Raw genomic sequence first — 17764 nt, 5'->3', positions numbered from 1 at the left:
GAAGAGCAAACTGTTAGCACTGTAAGAAATCCATATGGTCAGAGTTAATTCTGCAAAGTTTTGGAAATTGTCCATAGAACAGATTAACATGGTACAAATCTGAAACCATCAGGTATTAAAACGGCCGAGGAATGGGAGAGGTAACTGGGCTGGGGATATGGTTACAGAGCCGTATAAATTAACAAGGCAGTGTGAGGTTACAGCCATTCTCATCTTGTTCGGGCTTCCTAGGTGCGGCTGTTGCAAACCTCGTTCTCAAACGATTCATGCATATATTCATTTGATCCTCGGAACGATCTTTATGACTAGCCGAATGTTGATGTTTTGTTGAATTTATCTATTGTTGTCATAGGTTGCTCACTGGCTCCATCCTAGCTCACGAAATGATGCATGCATGGATGCGGCTAAAAGGTGAGTTTCTTGCTCATCTTCTCTTGTCCTTCTGTTTCCACCCATATATTCTTATCGGTTTAGAGTTTCAACTGGACGCAATAGTTTGTAAATTAGGCTGTCATGTTGGTATATATACGGTTATAAAGATCGTTCGGGCAAACTGTCATACAATGCTGAAAACACCGCAACGCTTTTGTTTCGACGTGAATTGTTTTTCCAAAGGGTTTCGAATGCTGAGCCAAGACGTTGAAGAAGGCATATGCCAGGTTTTGGCACACAAGTGGTTAGAGTCCGAGCTTGCTGCTGGTTCAGGAAGCAGCAACAGCGCTTCATCCTCTTCTTCTTCTTCTTCAAGAAGATCTAAGAAGGGTCCGAGGTCTCACTTCGAGAGGAAGCTTGGGGAATTCTTCAAGCACCAGCTCGAGTCTGATGCATCTCCAGTTTATGGCGATGGGTTCCGAGCCGGGAGGCTCTCCGTACAGAAGTACGGCCTCAGGAGAACACTTGAGCATATTCAGATGACCGGAAGATTCCCCATTTGAAGACGTCTCTCGGTTGGTTCACAGAACCATAGACAGGCTCGTGCTTGATAGGTTTAGGATCTTTGTCTTGATTTATGGTGATTGTTTTTCTTCACCTTTGCTTGTGGGTTTGATGAAATTTACGACATTGTTCTTATGCGATGAATAATAATGTCATTTGATGATTCTTTTTTAAATGGTTCATGAAAATCATATGTTAAAAAAACATGGGATAATTTACTTAGATAAATTATTAGAGAATATCGCAAAAAATCTAAACTTTATGATTTCGCATATATTAATTTTCAATTTCATTTTTGTAAGAAATTATACAAATTTTCAAATTTTGTACAAATCATATGTTGGAAATTTGATGGGCATCATCAAGTGTGATAAATATGTCATGTGATGTGACAGTTAGAAATAATTTTTAAAATAATTTTTTTTTAAAATAATTATAAATATATTAAAATAAAATTAAATATAAAAACAAATTTTTTTTAAAATAATTATATATACATTTTAAAAATAAAAAATTACAATATTTATACATACATATATATACACATACATACATATATATACGTATATATATATACACACATATATATATACATATATCAATATACATATATACATATATATATATATACATTCATATATATACATAATGTACATATATATGTATGTAGTTGCATACCTACAAAAAAATTTAACCAGGGATATGGCGTATAGTAGTGTGTATATATACAGAGTGACGGATCTACATGTAAGTGTATGGGGGCACATGTCCCCATTCAATCAAAGTAAATTATACAAGATTTGTTTTTACATGACTAAGGGTATGTGATCCCACTAATTATAAAATGGGTCATTCCCCTTTATGTATGTGTATATATATATTTGTACATGCATATATAAGCGTAATGCGTATATATCTTGTGTATGTATATATTATATTTCAATATGCATGTATATGGGTACAAGGGCTCTAGGATTTCTGTGGATTTTTGACAAAAAAATTAAAAGTTTATATAATGTTTACAATGTATTTATTTGCGGAATTTAAAATTTTTTAGTTTTTTTTAGTGTCATTAGCAATATTATTATGCCATGTTAACTCTAAAACAATAATAGAGCTGTTGATGTTAAAGAAGATGAAGTCAATCACTTGAAATGTTCTATAGACGCGGGTACCAAAAGGATCAGATTTGGGGAACAATTATGTCTGATCAATCTCCGAGTCAACTCGCCGGTTGATGGCATCTTTGAAGAAGGAATATTGGGACAAAATAATTCAAGATCAATCAAAAACAATCACATGATTCTTACTTTATATACTTTCCCTATATATGCACAAGCCAACCCGTTGGACTTGACGACCTAAAGCGGTATCAACCTAAACTCATACGAACTTAACCGAACTATTCAGTCTACAACCACCGCTACTCTCACCAAATACAGCCCCCATCGAGCCACGGTTGAGCCGAACCAAGATCGAGCAAGTCTAACTAGATTCAGACATAGAAAACTGCAGCGACGTCGACGACAGCAGCGGAGAAATCGGCACTTACAATAGATAAAACAACACATACGAAGCAGAGCCTGAAGCAGATCTATTTGCTGATGAAGCTTTAGTATGAATAACAATACAGTATGATACGAATAATTTCTTTACAAACAAGACGAACCATTATCAGGTTAAAAGCACATTTATTGAGGAGGCCACATCCATCAGGAATCAGAGATTTGATCATTGCAGCTTTTTGCTAGCTCATGAAAAGGGAAATAAGCACAATGAAAGCAACAAAGACAAGGAGTGCCTTGAGGTGAAAGTCTTGTTGTCCATGACCTACGTGCCGGCGAGGACTGTGCACGTGAGGATGTCCTCCATGGAACGGGTTTGAGAATCCATGAGGAAAGCTATTGGCGACACCATACATAGCATGATCAGGAAACCCGTTAAAATTGAGATTAAATAGGGACGGAATCAGACCGCCAAACCCTGCAGAAAACGTGAAGTTCCCAAACCGTGCACTCGCCACAGGAGCAAACCCTCCCATGAACCCGAACCGATGATGAGCAAAGTTGTTACTTGGCTCTGGAGGGTGGGCCGTTTCAGGCCTCTGCCCGGACGGGCGATTCGGTACTTCAATTCCAGGGACGGATTTTGATCTAGGGTCGGTGGATGACTTGCCCCGGCCGTACAAAGGAACCAACTTTTCTTCCTCGATCAGGGCTTTACAAACCGGGCATTCACCTGAACGCGAATGTAGATGAAGCCACTTGTATAGACAAGGCCAACAAAACAAATGACCGCATAGAGTTACAATCGGGTCTTGCGCCAAATCGAAACAGATATTGCATTCGAAGTTGCCCGAATCGTTGTTGTTCGTGTTGTTACCAGAGCAAGAAGGGCTCTGCGACATGATTGGCTGAAAACTTGACCTTGTCCTACATGTATATAATCAATGAAACGAATCAACTCCACGAACAGCAATACAAACCAACTGCAGAAAACTAGTAATACTCATGGATTGATTAAAAAACCCTACAGCCTGAATATTTACAGTGAAATCACTTCAATTCCATTGCCATATATCCAAAATGTCGCCGATTTGCAATCTCGCGGCAATAGATATTGGATAGAGATCGGAAATTCCCCTGATGGAAGGGATTCCAGACAAACGAATAAAATTTATAAACCTTCAGATCTGGCCTTAAACCACAATCACCGAACATATACTCATCCGATTACGGTTCTACTCCAACAAATCATCTCCAGACAGCACCAAAAATCGGCAAAAAAATATCATGAACACAAAAACTGAGATTTAAATCGATTAAAAAATGTAAAAATTAACTCTTAAATTGGGAGACTACAGGGATGAAATCGGAGGAAATCGGAGAAGATTGCAGAATTATAACGATGAGAGAGACCAATCCACCGACGAAAGGATCGATCGATCAATCGATCGACGGGAGACACCGGAGGAACAATCCAGGTTAATAATCGACTTCAAGACTTTCCTCTTTCCGAGTATGCTGACCTTAGGCGTTGGTTAATTATTTTATTTTGCAACGAAGATTTTAAACAAAAAAACCCCCAAATTATATCAAATTCTAAAAAAATGGATCGACATTTCTAAAGTATCTATAACGTCCTCCATTACACCACTAAATGTTTTATATATAAAAAAAAATCCAAACTAATTGAATTATATACTTCCTTTTCATTTGGAGGTTCCCGAACATATTTAAATAAAGGAGCGTAGAATATTTATTTTTTTCATCCAACATGCCTCAGGTTCTTCGAATGAAAGATATGTAACGAAAAGTGATTAACCATTATAGGTCATTGAAGATTCAAAGAAGAATAACTTATGACCATACTATTGGGTATTGGCCAACATCACATAAGAAAACAGTGCACAAAACGTCCCCTAGGATCCGGGAAAGAGCTGCACCACAAATAGAGATGAGCACGGATCAATTATCCGGGATTTTTAGGGTATCTGAACCCAAGCCTGAACCCGACGGATAACATAATTTAAAATTTGAACTCGAACCTGAGTTTTCGAGTACCCGAAATGTCCACAAGGGTGAAATGTCCGCAAGGTTAAATTGTAGACAAACCTTACTTCGAAGAAATATTCTGCAAGAGACTGCTTTCAAAACTCGAACTCAGTCACAACGCCGACAACTTAACCTGTAGATATTGTTAGAACAAAGCTTATATGGAAAGATAAAAGTTTTTCTTCAGTCTTAACACAAAACACTGTCAAGGGGAAGGGCACAAAAAAGAAATCACTATGAAGTAAAAGTTGAAGTAACAAAATAACGAAATCAGCGAATTTATGTAGTTGTAGGTCACTGCACTGTACAAACCAGAATGATCTTTCAACAAATTCGGACAAATAGTTTGATGGTCTTATCAATCTCCAGCATCAGCTTGTTCCCGGGCAAGAAGAACACCGTCATCCCATGTTTCAGAGTATCTGTTGAAAGATTAAACAAAGAGAAGCTTCATTTATCTGGAGAAAGCCTACAAGGGTGATATGAGCAAGATTTTGCAGAGTTTGATGATATGATGCCGAGTAAAAGAATGATTTCTGAATTAGACCCACATCTATGAACCCGACACTTTTTTCCAAAAATCCATCAGACTCAACCATTGGCAAACTTAAACAAGCCGCCAAGAATTGTCTAATCCTTGGATTGGAAATATTATCAAACGGTAAAAATAGATGGTTACCACAAAAATTGGAAAATAAAGACAAACAAACAATGATTCTAGTCTTCTAGAGAGTTGGGGCCGGTTAAGTGTGTTGGCGAGTTCTTGTCTCAATTCAGTAGCCAACACTTCCACCTCATTAGTGACTAGAGTTGGTTATTGTTCGGGTAAAATTACATGTAGATTTCATTTGTACCCTAAAGTCATTAAGCAAACTTCCATGATCTCCACTATGTTTAGATTTAGAATTAGAAGAATTTAAGGTTGAACAAAAACTGACCTTGTTCCGTCCACATCTATACAGAGGAAATGCCCATGTCGCCATCCGTCTTTGAAATGCCCAAAGAATATATCGCCAGATTTTGAATAGAAGCGGCCTTCTCCATTAGCCTTTCCTTTCCAGAAATTTGCAAACCATCGATCACCATTGTGAAAATAAAACCAACCCTGAAAGAAAGAAAGAAGAAATCTTTCTGGTAAGAGATCTTCAGCATAAGTAACACACCCAACTCTCTGTTTGGACCACATGTTTAAAAACATGAGAAATATCTGTTGAAAATCCAGAACACATTTTCCTGAATAGTTGAGCCTTTTATTGCTATTCAATAGATTAAAAACCAGGATGACCTTTCTATTAAGTACCAGCTTGTACTTAGAAGCAGAGACGCAACAATTTACCATAAATCAAAAGGTATAAGAATTCAACCTTGCCATGTATCAAATCCTCTCTCCACGTCCCTTGGAACACATCCCCATTCTTGAAGTAGAATGTACCGAGACCAGACCTTTTACCATTATGCCACATTCCGTCATATATGCTTCCATCCCCAAGGACCAAACGACCCTGTTAGAGAATTCAGCCATCAAGATCATCACCTTGAAATTAACTATGAATCCTGTTTCAAACAAAAGACAATGACCAATTAACAAGGTAGAATACCTTTCCTTCGGGAAGACCTCCTTGGCATCTTCCCCTATAAAGTCCTTCTCTGTACTGCATTTCTAGTATTGGGCTCCATCTCTTTGGTGAATCTCTTTCAGCTTCCTAACAGATAGACAATTGGAATGGAAAATCAAGACAGTCCGCATTTACATGCATTACACAACGTTCCACAGGTCACGAAAATATAATAAAACAGCTCAGGCTACAGATAGTTTCTGATTATGATAACAGAAACGGAAACCTTTCACTTTTTTCTTACAATATAGTATAGGCAAGTATCATTACTGTCTTTTCAGGAATAAACAATGAATGGATAAAAGCATTTCCAAAGATACAAGGAAGACATAAAACGTAATTTGTGAATTCAAATTTATCGCATGAGGAAGCAGAAAAAGGGCACATAACACGCCTTAATCCCCAAACAGAAGTGGTAATAAGTGACAAGATTATATAGACACCTCATAGCATGCTGCTTACCAGCATAGATGCTGCCCGAGCAGAAAGATTTCTTTGCTTTGCAATATCAGCATATTTCTCATTTAAAAGGTTCGATGCAGTATCATTAAAGTCTCTCATCAAGATACTAGGATTAAACGGCAATTCGGCTCTCAAATCATCCTTCGCGGGTATCTCTTGAAGTGAATTGGTGTTACTGGTTTTAATCTTCGTATTATTTGAAGATCTCACCCCAACAGGAAGGCTAACAATACTCAGGCTACCAAGTACTGCAGTATCTACGGGATCTTCTGCCCACTTTTGGGGAATTTTTTGTTCAACCCAATTTTCTTGATCCACACCCCAACTGGCAATCGCCCTCCGGAAAGCACCATAATCTACAAAGGATAATCTGCCTGTAACTTCCAGTATATTTTCTGTTTAGGAGATCAATTATATATAGTCTTATAAATAACTATTAACAACGCATTACAATTTAATTACAACCAGATAACAAGCAGTCAGGAAAAGCTATGTAGATTCTGTACCTTCTATGTTGTCTTCATCGCGTAAATCAGATGGAGTATTTCTGGATGGTTCAAACTCATTCGTTGAAGGCTCACTATCATGATCAGAAGAGAGAATAACAAGATATTCATCAGGAAAATTTATGAAACACAAACCTCTAAAAGCAGTTAGAAGAACAGAACTCAAACCTCAACGTATATGGGTCATTGTCACCATTTGTAGATAATTCCTGGAGTCCCTCGGAGCAACCGTCAAAATCTTCCACAGTACCTTTGACACTTTTTACTTTGTTACCCTCTAATGATCTTTCCTTTGCTAGTTTCTGTTCATTTTGATCTCTCTTGAAAATGCTTAAAACAAAAGGAAATAGTCTGGAAATAATGTTGCCCGTCTCAAAGACCTCATCGGGGTAACTGTCATAATGATGAGAGTGACATCAGTCAGTAATTCAAAGACAACAATAACAAAAACAACGCCTTAATCCCAAATTTATTTAGGATCGACTGCATGAATTCTTTATTTCCATTCATTTCGGTTTTGGGTTAAGTCCTCCGAAATTTATAAACACTTCAAATCGTTACTAATCACTTGTTCCCAAGTGAGTCTAAATCTACAAATATCCCTTTTCCTCTCTATTAGTACCATATCGTTCGCAAACATCATACACCATGACACTTCTTTTTGTATATGGACTTAAAGCATATCATTAGTGCAAACCTATCGAGATGGAAAAATCATGTGTGTCAATAGTGGTTGCGCCATTCTCTAAACATAAATACATACCTTGGAATAAAAAATGTTGTCACCAGCACTTTACGCTCTAGATCAGGTTCATGAACTGTAGATATTACAATATCTCCCATGTACTCAATTGTTTGACGAAAAGTTAGAAGAATTGTCTGCAGTTCATTCTTCCGAAGATGAGCCGAAGTAGCCACGACACATATGATGGCATTTACACCCTATATAGAAGAAAACAAAAAAAAAAGTGCAAGGATAAGAGAAAAGTTATTTGGAGAGCCAACTTTCAGTAGTGCAAAACTATTCAAGGAGCAATTGCATTTGAAAATCTATGTGCATTGCCACAATGAAACTACTCTAGAAACGACAATATTATCAGAATAATATTTTCATTCTTCATAGAAAATAATAACGTACAGTGGAGAAAAGGATTTCCTTAATTATTCAAGAAAATCATAGCAAAACAACAGGCCCTGTGTAGCATATATGTGTCTTCTCAAAAACTCTTGAATGACTGGAATTACCTTTATACCAGGGCGAAAGAAAGGGCAGTCATATATAGCTCGTAATATTGAGGTCTTAAGGTTGTGACCAACTCCAAACCCAACCTTTGCTTCTTTGTAGCTTGAAAGAATCTGGAGATACGAAATTTGAAGGATTGTGCATGGAGAGAAATTGAGAGTTTATTTTATAAAAAAATCTCTAAACTATCACATGTAAAATGATATAACTTGGAAAAGAGAAGAATTCCTGCATTGAGTTTTGAGTTTGAGATATTGCCTTTTTTTCTTGGAAAAAAGTTTAAGATGTTCATAAAGATATGAAACAATGGAGAATGCAACTAAACTACATTTGAAAAAAAAAACAGCTGACCTCGAACAATGTTACATAGAAATAAAGAAAAGGAAAAATCTCAACAAGAACTAAAATACAAAGATTTTCATTTTAAGAAGTTAAACAGAACATCCAAGAGACTTACTCTTGTAACTTCTGAAGCCTTAAGTTCTTTAAGATCTTTATGCATCACATCGATGAATTGTCCATGCATCCCCTGTAATAAACCCATATAAGAAAGTATAACAAGAAGTACAATATTTCAAGAGAAAGATGAGTTAACAGTGTGCTTACAATTAGGAGAGCACAAGTGGCATTAACTGCCATTGAAATAGCATTGTTTGCATTTTTTAGAGCTTCATCCAAAGTTACCAAATCCTTCTGTAGCAACATTTCTATGTCGATATCTATAAATCACAGCTAACAAAGTCACTTCATTGCCATGGATCGACTAGGAAAGAGGGTAACTCCAGATAAATACTACTCTCTCGACAAAGCTATCATCATCCTAAAAGAAGTACCTATTCGAAAACTTGTATGTTGTTGCAATTTTCCAGCCAAGTCGTTAACCTGCACATGATGTGAGAGCAATGAAAAAGAAATAAAAAACAATACAACAGCTAGAGAGAGATTAAAAGGGTAAGCATGAACAATGTTGAGCTTAACAAGCAGAAATTTGATCCTTGGTACAACCACGATTACAATGGAGGCAAAGAAATAATGGAACAAGAGTCCAATCTATAACTTGCAAGCTAGAAGGTCAACAACAAATATTTGGCTACTTAATAATTTTTTACAAGAGTGATTCTTCTCCTTTATCACTTAAAAGCGTGTTCTCTTATTGGCAAGGCACATTTTAGGAAACTCTGTTTTCCGACAATAACTACACATTCATCACCAACTACAACCTCAAAGCACAAAATTTAGCCCTAACGCTGACGAAGTAGATAGGAAAAGAATAAGATTTGATTGTCTAGTCACGTCTTCTGCTCCATACCAGAAAAGTAATATCAACAACAAAATATTTAAAATTGACTATATACTACCTCAGCTAGACGCCTCCGTCCTTCAAAGCTGAAAGGTTTTAACAGAATAGCAACAGCTAATCCACCCCAAGATCTTACTTCATTAAGAATATCAATAGCACCAATCTGACAAGAACCATACCCAGAACTAGCCACCTACATAGGAGAATGATAGAAGCAGAGTCATATGTATTTGTACAGCGACATGAAGAGACTACTATAGACTCTGAGTCATATGTAAGTTTCATTCATTACCATTTGTACAAGTTTGAAACTTCAGAATATCATTTTGAGCAAATATAAGTTTTAGAAGCAGGTTTCCTTTTAAGGTATTAGATGGGTACATGCCTAACAATCATTCTTCTCAACTACAGCAGACTACGTTCACTGTTTGCTGCAAACAAGTGAGAATACAAATGGAAGATGAAATCTGAGAAGCAGTAAGTAATACACAAGCAATGATAGGTAAGACAAATACAAACAAGGATGATGGCCCTTGGACGTGATTGTAGCAGCAGAGCAGGATTCATGGTTTTTGAATCATGATCTGCAATCATAAACAGATAAGGAAAAAACAAAGAAACAAACAATGATCATATCAGATTCTTTATTTTCGCCTCAAAACTAGCAAAAGATATGCTGCAAAGAATCTAACAAGAAATACATATATCCAACTAAATCTAACATTTTGGTTTTAAAATATAATCGCAAAGAGATCAGCCAAAGCCTGCCAAGTATCGGAATTTGATTTTGACTACGTTCCCAAAACTTTGTGCCCTTATAACCTATTATCCTATTTGCCTAACATACTAATGAATTCCAGTACCAAGACTTACTTCATAAACCAAAATCAGAAAGAAAGTAAAAACAGAAACAATGAAGATAATTAACCTTCAATGAGCCTCTGATGTAATAACAAATCCCCAGCTTTGTTCTTTTCAATACTCCTACATAATAGAAAGGTATCAGATAAACGTGCAAATCCCAAATCGAGACACATACAACACCCGAGCAGCAATAATCCATTCAGACAACATGAGTATGAAGTGGTATCGACAATATCGCAAACCCAATTACACAAAACAAGACATCTCAGATAATTTGACAAAAACAAGTAGATTTTACGATTACAAATTGATAAAACGGAATCATCGAAGAAACTAACATCAACCACATACCAAAATCGCAGAGGAAGAGAACGAAACGGAGAACCCAAGCAAGAATCCATGATAGACTCCTGTCGACTCCCGATAACGACGACTTCAACAAACCCGGAACCATTTCCAATTGTGGGTTCATCTCTCTCGCGAGCCTCGAACGGTGCCGAATCCCTCACCACGCACATCACCGAAATCCCACGCGCCGAAGTTCGAGCGGTAGTACATGTCGGTTCCACAGAGACTCTGGGACCCGAGAAGGGGACGTCAAACACACGGGTTATGCCAGAGAACAACGGTGCTCGGAGAGTGGAGAAAACGGGAAGATCCACGGAAATCGGCATGATTTCGCTTGAAGAGCTTCGTATCGAGTAGAGAATTTATTTCGCTAACCCATGCAGAGTGGTGGATGGAAATTTAAAGAGACGTAGGAAGAAGGAGGAGATCGAACCAGAACATGGCTAAATCAATGGAGGTCGACAGCTTCTTTTTTTTTTTCTTCTCTTTTTGGTGCCTGATAATTCTCGGGGATATTGCCGTGACCCGTGGGAGAAGAACAATATCCAGTTCTCCGACAGCTAAGAATCAATTAATTTCAAAAAAGACCTTCATATGGTATTCCTTCCGTTTCCGCCCCTCCATATTAATATTTCACAATTTAAGCCACATTTACGTTGGCTCATCTAATAAAATACCGAAATACTGTTACCATTATTTGATCAGTGTGTCCAAGTGTGTTGAGCTTTGGGGGTGAAGAAGAGCATGGGTACATCACACAAGATGAGCCTACATAAGAGAATGCAGATTCTGCTAAGATCGAGTTGGACACACAAATACAAACTAAACGGATATTCGGTTATATGTGGAGAATCAACACATGTATATTGAATGTTTATCTACACGTCCAAAAGATTGCGGCTGAATTCCTGCCGTTACAAAAAAAAATGCATATCGAAGTTAATCTACTAGCTCCCTTATTTAAGAATCTAGTTTGTGCAGCTCCCGAAAGGAGAGGAACGAGTGATAGATGTCAGCTATAATTGGCTCCCCAACTTGCGAAAGATGCTTAGAAATTGGCCATACTAATCAAGATCATTGTCCGAGAATCTCGACTCCCTCAACAAGGATCCCACCACCCTCTCGGCAATCTCAGACATCTAAACAGTCCCGATGGCGTACGAAGAGCAATAATCATTTGTGAAAGGGAGCAGAGCAGCACAATCCCTTTTTTTTTTATAATCCGGAAGTTCACCGGACCAGATGAATGCTCCTCTCCACGCTTGGATTTGAACCAAGGTGAGAACATGCAAAGCATGTTCTCTCACCACTAGACCACTCTAGTTTGGGTAAATGTTGATCAATCCTGTGTTTCTCTCCCGGTGACTATTCATCGTAAGGAAGTTGATCCCAAACCAATGCCAATAAAATCTAAAGTTCACCCGAAAAAATTTGGGTTTAGACCTAACAATATAGACTCAATAAAATAATTGGATGGATCGGTCCGAACCGAAAAAATCATGTCCGAATCGAATCCGTCCCGAAATCTGTCTGATCCACCCATTTAACCAAAAAATATTGGATGATCATTTTACACAAGATTAAATAAAAAATTTTATTTGTATATTTAATATATATATATATATATATATATATATATATATATATATTCATATATACAAAGTCTGATGCAAAGTTATGGGATAACCTTGCAAAGAAAAAATTTCCCAATTTCTCTGGGCACATTTGCGAAAATCACCAATATATTTTATATTGGGTGAAGAAAATCAAAGGGGTTTTAATCCTAATAACCCACTTGGGTCGCAGCAATTTCAGGATATACCACCTAGAAATTTTTTTTTTTTTTCAATTTTAACCCACTTTTCGATTGAAAAAGTCCAAAATACCCTTTTCGTTTTATTTTTTGCGACCTTTTTGTGACTAACATATAACTGATATACAACTAAAATAAGACGGATAATTTTTTTTACCACCTTTTTGTAACTATATTTAGAATTAATTACGAAGTCGTAATAACGAAGTTGTTTTCGAACGGATAAATATCGTGATTCATTAAGGATTAAGGGTAATTTCGTCTTTTTACTGAGAAAAAAATGTGTTATGTTTTTGGTGGTGTACAGGTGAAATAGATGTGACCAAGTGGGTCATTTGATTTTCCCAAAATCAAGTGCAGGAGATTTTGTTAATTGGAAAACTTTACAGGTTCTGTAGATTCTGTGAATTCTAGGGGTTTATGAGAGTTCTCATGACCATTCAGTCTCTCTCTGGCCTCTGAGCAGGGTCGGTCGGTAATGACGAAGAGTGATCATAACCTAGCACTGTTCCTGGACTCGGGTATCTACGAATCCGACGACCCGGAATGGGTCTTCTTAGACCCGGTTCGGATTCTCAATCGATCCTATACCCGATTTGGGGTTTCTTCTTCCTCTTACTACTCTCGTTTCGTCGGTTCCGGGCATCCCAATCGACAACCCAGTGATCCAAATTCGAAAAAGCGCAAGCGGAAGCAGAGAAACCCTAACCCTAACCCTCTAAGTGCAGGAGAGCAAGCTGCCAATCTTCGTCACCAGGTAACAACACCATTCAACATATGTACTCCGCGATTTGCTTTGTTTGATTTGATTTCCGTGTATGGTTTTGATTATAGGAAGCAAGACCAATGTTATTGAAGGCTCACGAGTCATTTGTACAAGAATTCGAGCTTTTATCTGCAATGGAGGGTCTAAGTGATACTGGTGATTCTAGTGTATCGATTAAGAGTTGTGGTCATGAACTCTCTCTGGTTGAACTCGGAAGAGTCTGGCAAGCACCCTTGTACGAGATAATGCTGAATTTGAATCCGCGATTGGATGATGATGACGGTTTGTTTCTGAAACCCAGATTAAAAATTTGAAGAATTTGAGAAAAATATTTTAGCTTCTTTGCTCATCTGCTTGCTAATCAATATGTGAAACCATTGTTATTTATCAGGTTGTTCAACCGAACACAGAGTAGTCCCCGCATTCAATAACTTGGTTATGAACGAGACAGGAGAGGAAATCGAAGCCGAGTTTTTAGACAGGAAGTATATAATACCCAGGAAGAGTTGCTTCTACATGGTGTGACGATTCTTCCTATCTTTAATTACGAAGATGTGGACTCTCTCGATGATATTGATGATGTGTTATGGTCATTCTAAATGTTCTAATCGTTTCCCCTTCTTGTAAAGTCTGATCTGCTGCAGATTCGGAACCTCATTGCCGGTAATTTCTATATCCGCACAGATAGCTTTTCCTTGCTCCGACGTTGATATGTGTAACTTTTGATTTGGTCTTGAGCTTATATGGTTCTTCATGATATGAAATCGAATCTAATGTCTTCCATCTTATTCACTTTGAATGTGTAGCCAGACCCGATGAAGGCTTTAACCTTATCGTTATTGATCCTCCCTGGGAAAATGCAAGCGCTCATCAGAAATCAAAGTCTCGAACTTTCTTTCCTCTCTCTTTCTCTCTCTGGGTATAAGCTTTTTCATTTCTAAAAGTTCATGAGTTAAGGTTCTTGGTTCTTGTTTTAGGTATCCTACTCTACCGAATCGGTACTTCCTGTCTCTCCCGATCAAGCAACTTGCCCATGCCGAAGGAGCAGTCGTTGCATTGTGGGTGACCAATAGAGAGAAATTACTAAAGTTTGTCGAGAAAGAGCTGTTCCCTGCATGGGGAGTTAGATATTCAGCTACCATGTTTTGGCTAAAGGTGAACCGTCCGTTTTGGACCGTCTTTTGCTTATATGTTTTTGCACCTGTAATGTATTGTTTCATGAGTAGTTGCATATATGATCTGTAAGCTAATTCACATGCTTGTTTGTGAATGTTGCAGGTGAAACCAGACGGTTCACTAATTTCCGATTTGGACCTGACCCATCATAAACCTTATGAGTACCTTCTGTTAGGTTACTATTTTCGAGAAGTAAGCCTTATGATTTGCTTGTCATACATAACCCTATTCAGTTTTTTTTTTTTGTGACTTGGATGAACTTCTACTTATTTCATGTCGGATGGTACATCACAGTTTCCAGGATCAGAATGTAGTCCTGAATTGAAACCGATGAAAGAACGGCAGATTATCATAAGCATTCCTGGAGATTTTTCAAGGAAACCCCCGGTTGGAGGTATTCTTTTGCTTCTACAGCTTGTTTCCTCTAGTAGTTGTATCGGGTATCGGAGCAAGAATGCAATTTTCGCAAAAACCAATCACTAATCATTGTTTCCCTGGGAACTTTCAAAGAAAAATCAATTCGACATTTACTGACTCTTCTGAGTTGCCATTTTCGTAGAGTTGCTAAAGAAGTATGCTCCCGGGCCTCAACCAGCTCGATGCATCGAGCTATTTGCTCGGGAAATGGCTGCCGGGTGGACCGCTTGGGGAAATGAACCGCTTCATTTTCAGGACTCGAGATATTTCTTGACAAACTAGGGGATGTATTGGCAGCTATATATCTCGTTTTGCAAACTATACAACCCTTTTCCGTCAATGCTTTATCGCTCGTGTAGACCTACAGAAAATCTCACAAGACAACGATGGCTTCTTCCCTTGATTGAACTCCGCTGTCCTCGAAACCGAAGTTACGGGCACTGACTAGTTAACGTTCATACAACTATTCCGCTGTTCTTCTTGCTCTCCTTGTCCGTTAACAATATGTTGGTGCAGATTTTGTCATGATTTACTCCTCGATTGTTGGCTTATCTCCAACGTCTCCTTGGCAATAAATATTATGTGGCCTATTCTTCAATTATTTCACCAATAAATGAAGTCTTGATAAGGCAAGTGACTTCATGTGGTCTGGAATTCATTTTGATCTTCATGACAACAAAGAATCTTATCTCAATAAGGTAAGCCGGCTTCATTTAGTGCAGAATGTTATTCATGTGTTTTCTTTCTAAATATATATAATTCATACGTCCCATTTACGTCCAAGACACATATGCATGTCCAAATATGTCTCATAGTCGAACATACGCATCCGAGGCTATCCAAGTTCATCTGAGGCTGTCCAACAATGTTCGCCTCCTCCAAGCTCGTCCAAGGTTGTCTGAGTGTGTCCTAACCTCATCTCCAACACTCTGTGACCATCATCTACCATTCCTATAAGCGGTAAAAAGAAGACAGTAATAAATTAAAATGGTGCAGAACCAACTTGGATAAACGGTGAAATGAAGGTGCAAATGTATGTCCCGTCCCGAATTCGAATCATAAGTTTGGACAAAAGGTGTATATTCCAAATACATGATTGGCCTACGACCTTTTTTTTTGGTAACAGAGTATCCTTAACCAAGGCCTAAACTAATTACGGGACTGGGAGTCAGTCATGTGATTTGGATTATACGCTCCCTCCCCAAATTTGAGATTCGAACTAGGGCAAAATAGACGCTTTGCGCCCATGTTTCACCGATTGAACTACAAGTTTGGATGTCTGCAACCTTGATTTTAGTGTGGTTATTGGTTTAAGACATTCAGTTATCTGGTATTCGTTATCCATAACAAATGGCCTCTTCACTGGAGTTGCATTCGAATTTCCAGACGGTAGATTATTTTCTCGAGATCCTGCATGTTCTAAATGTTGCATTGGCGTTTGATAGGTCAAAACCACATCCCCAAAGAAACGTTGTGTCCTGATGTGATGAGTTTATGAGACAAACAGATATTTTAACCAAATTTACAGTAAAAAGGTTAAAAATTCTGAGATCTCAGCTATTAGATACACAAAAATTCATTGTACAAAGGGATTGGAGATAGGAAACTGGAAGATTTTGGCCTATCAGTTTCTTTTTTTTTCTAGGGGAAAATGTGAATAAAAAATCTGGCAAAAGGAAGAGGGTTGATGAATCTCTCTTGCCTGCATACCCACTCCTATCATTCAGAACCATCCGGGAAGTTGTCAAGCGCATTTTGCTTGCCATTCACGTAGAACTCCACAACAGCTTGCATTCTGCTGAGCTTATCTGGATGGTAATTCAGATGAACAACCACCGGCTTCAACCTCTTCAGCTCGGGATTCTTTCTCACAAACTTGAAAAGCACTTTACTGTTCATGAATTCGTACATATCCATCACCCTCTTGGAGGCGTGTAATCCTGCGTACCCAGGACGCGAAGGGAAGAACAGTTCCTTGTTGAAAACTGTTTGGTCCCATGCCTCTGTGCGAGTGACTTTGTCAGCCACACGATCAATCAGTTCGATAGCTGGAACCGTAGGCCTTAGATAGAAAAACCCGGAATTGAATACCCAAATCCTCATAGTGTGGGCATAACGAGCCCATCCCATGGCTGGTTCATCGAACACATGGTTGAAGCCATAAGCCGTCGTATTGTTATGGCCATCACTCATGGATTCTATATCAGAGTCCCTGTATAGATGCTCGAAAGGGTTCTGCAAGTAGACTACGTCAACGTCCGAGAGAAGAACGCCGTAACCGAGTTGCAAGAACTCCCTCAAAATACGGAATTTCAATCCAGATACCTCATGGTTACCTCCAGTTTTGGCTATCGAGTCCACATAGCTATCTGGATCTCTCTTGTAATATGCAACGTCATTCGATTTGCAGAAATCTTCTGTGTTGTCGTCTAACGCTACAACCAGATAGTTCGATATACCTACATTCTTTATACTAGCAATCTGTAACTCAAGTGTTTCCTTCACATTCGAGTTTGCAAGAACAACGATAACCTCTTTCCTGACAGCTACCTTTTCTAAAATCCTTGCCAGTCTTGGGTTAACAGATTGATCCGGAAGGACAGTAGGGTTAGTCCTCAAACTCCTGACGGTTCCAAAAGGCCCCGCCTTGATCTGTGATCCCAAAACTAGAGCCTGTTTTAGTGCACTGTCCGTTCCTTGTTCTGCCAACCGCAGCTTTTCCGTTAGCTCTCTGACCCGCTGCTTCAACTCGGCATCAACGGG

At 38.3% G+C, this 17764-nt stretch overlaps 5 protein-coding genes across 11 annotated transcripts in view; 2 read left to right on the top strand and 3 right to left on the bottom strand.

The window, feature by feature from the left end:
• The window catches only part of LOC104809057 (protein DA1), a 4707-nt gene extending 3587 nt beyond the window's left edge, over window positions 1-1120 (top strand). For 2 of the 3 annotated variants that reach the window (XM_010534949.1, XM_010534948.1), the window contains exons 10-13: window positions 1-21; window positions 113-231; window positions 353-411; window positions 616-1120. In XM_010534949.1, the coding sequence (XP_010533251.1) occupies window positions 1-21; window positions 113-231; window positions 353-411; window positions 616-935 (519 nt within the window). In that variant the 3' untranslated portion in view covers window positions 936-1120. Of the gene's footprint in view, window positions 25-112; window positions 232-352; window positions 412-615 lie in introns of all 3 variants that reach the window. The other variant, XM_019202061.1, reaches the window with a different exon arrangement.
• A 1386-nt stretch (window positions 1121-2506) lies between these two features.
• LOC104809055 (E3 ubiquitin-protein ligase RNF185) lies at window positions 2507-3987 on the bottom strand. 4 transcript variants are annotated; one of them, XM_010534944.2, is made up of 2 exons: window positions 3485-3987; window positions 2507-3368 (listed from the first exon to the last, which is right to left on the bottom strand). In XM_010534944.2, exon 2 carries the CDS (start codon window positions 3341-3343, stop codon window positions 2684-2686), a length of 660 nt encoding a protein of 219 aa, XP_010533246.1. In that variant the 5' UTR covers window positions 3344-3368; window positions 3485-3987; the 3' UTR covers window positions 2507-2683. The 4 variants fall into 4 exon arrangements, with proteins under 4 accessions (XP_010533246.1, XP_010533245.1, XP_010533247.1 ...); XM_010534943.2 differs by having other exon boundaries at window positions 3779-3987; XM_010534945.2 differs by having other exon boundaries at window positions 3798-3987.
• A 631-nt stretch (window positions 3988-4618) lies between these two features.
• On the bottom strand, window positions 4619-11344 carry LOC104809054 (protein ACCUMULATION AND REPLICATION OF CHLOROPLASTS 3). 2 transcript variants are annotated; one of them, XM_010534941.1, is made up of 16 exons: window positions 10833-11344; window positions 10546-10601; window positions 10137-10201; window positions 9676-9810; window positions 9151-9199; window positions 8924-9036; window positions 8775-8846; window positions 8320-8430; window positions 7838-8016; window positions 7243-7467; window positions 7075-7148; window positions 6569-6942; window positions 6089-6193; window positions 5855-5992; window positions 5429-5595; window positions 4619-4912 (listed from the first exon to the last, which is right to left on the bottom strand). In XM_010534941.1, the coding sequence occupies exons 1-16, from the start codon at window positions 11153-11155 to the stop codon at window positions 4849-4851; spliced, it is 2250 nt and encodes a 749-aa protein (XP_010533243.1). In that variant the 5' UTR covers window positions 11156-11344; the 3' UTR covers window positions 4619-4848. The 2 variants fall into 2 exon arrangements, with proteins under 2 accessions (XP_010533243.1, XP_010533244.1); XM_010534942.2 differs by having other exon boundaries at window positions 4655-4912; window positions 6569-6924.
• A 1663-nt stretch (window positions 11345-13007) lies between these two features.
• On the top strand, window positions 13008-15559 carry LOC104809053 (methyltransferase-like protein 2). Its single transcript, XM_010534940.2, has 9 exons — window positions 13008-13399; window positions 13477-13690; window positions 13800-13927; window positions 14038-14071; window positions 14215-14290; window positions 14386-14563; window positions 14687-14776; window positions 14879-14978; window positions 15144-15559. Exons 1-9 carry the CDS (start codon window positions 13121-13123, stop codon window positions 15281-15283), a joined length of 1239 nt encoding a protein of 412 aa, XP_010533242.1. The 5' UTR covers window positions 13008-13120; the 3' UTR covers window positions 15284-15559.
• Window positions 15560-16540: 981 nt separating this feature from the next.
• The window catches only part of LOC104809052 (arabinosyltransferase RRA3-like), a 2457-nt gene continuing 1233 nt past the window's right edge, over window positions 16541-17764 (bottom strand). Inside the window, exon 3 of the mRNA XM_010534939.1 lies at window positions 16541-17737. Within this exon, the coding sequence (XP_010533241.1) occupies window positions 16721-17737 (1017 nt within the window). The 3' untranslated portion in view covers window positions 16541-16720. The remainder of the gene's footprint in view (window positions 17738-17764) is intronic.

Source organism: Tarenaya hassleriana, unplaced genomic scaffold, assembly GCF_000463585.1.
Source record: "Tarenaya hassleriana unplaced genomic scaffold, ASM46358v1 Cleome15, whole genome shotgun sequence".
Taxonomy (NCBI): Eukaryota; Viridiplantae; Streptophyta; class Magnoliopsida; order Brassicales; family Cleomaceae; genus Tarenaya; species Tarenaya hassleriana.
Note: the sequence above shows the minus strand (reverse complement) of the source record. Positions and strands in the feature narration are given on the sequence as shown.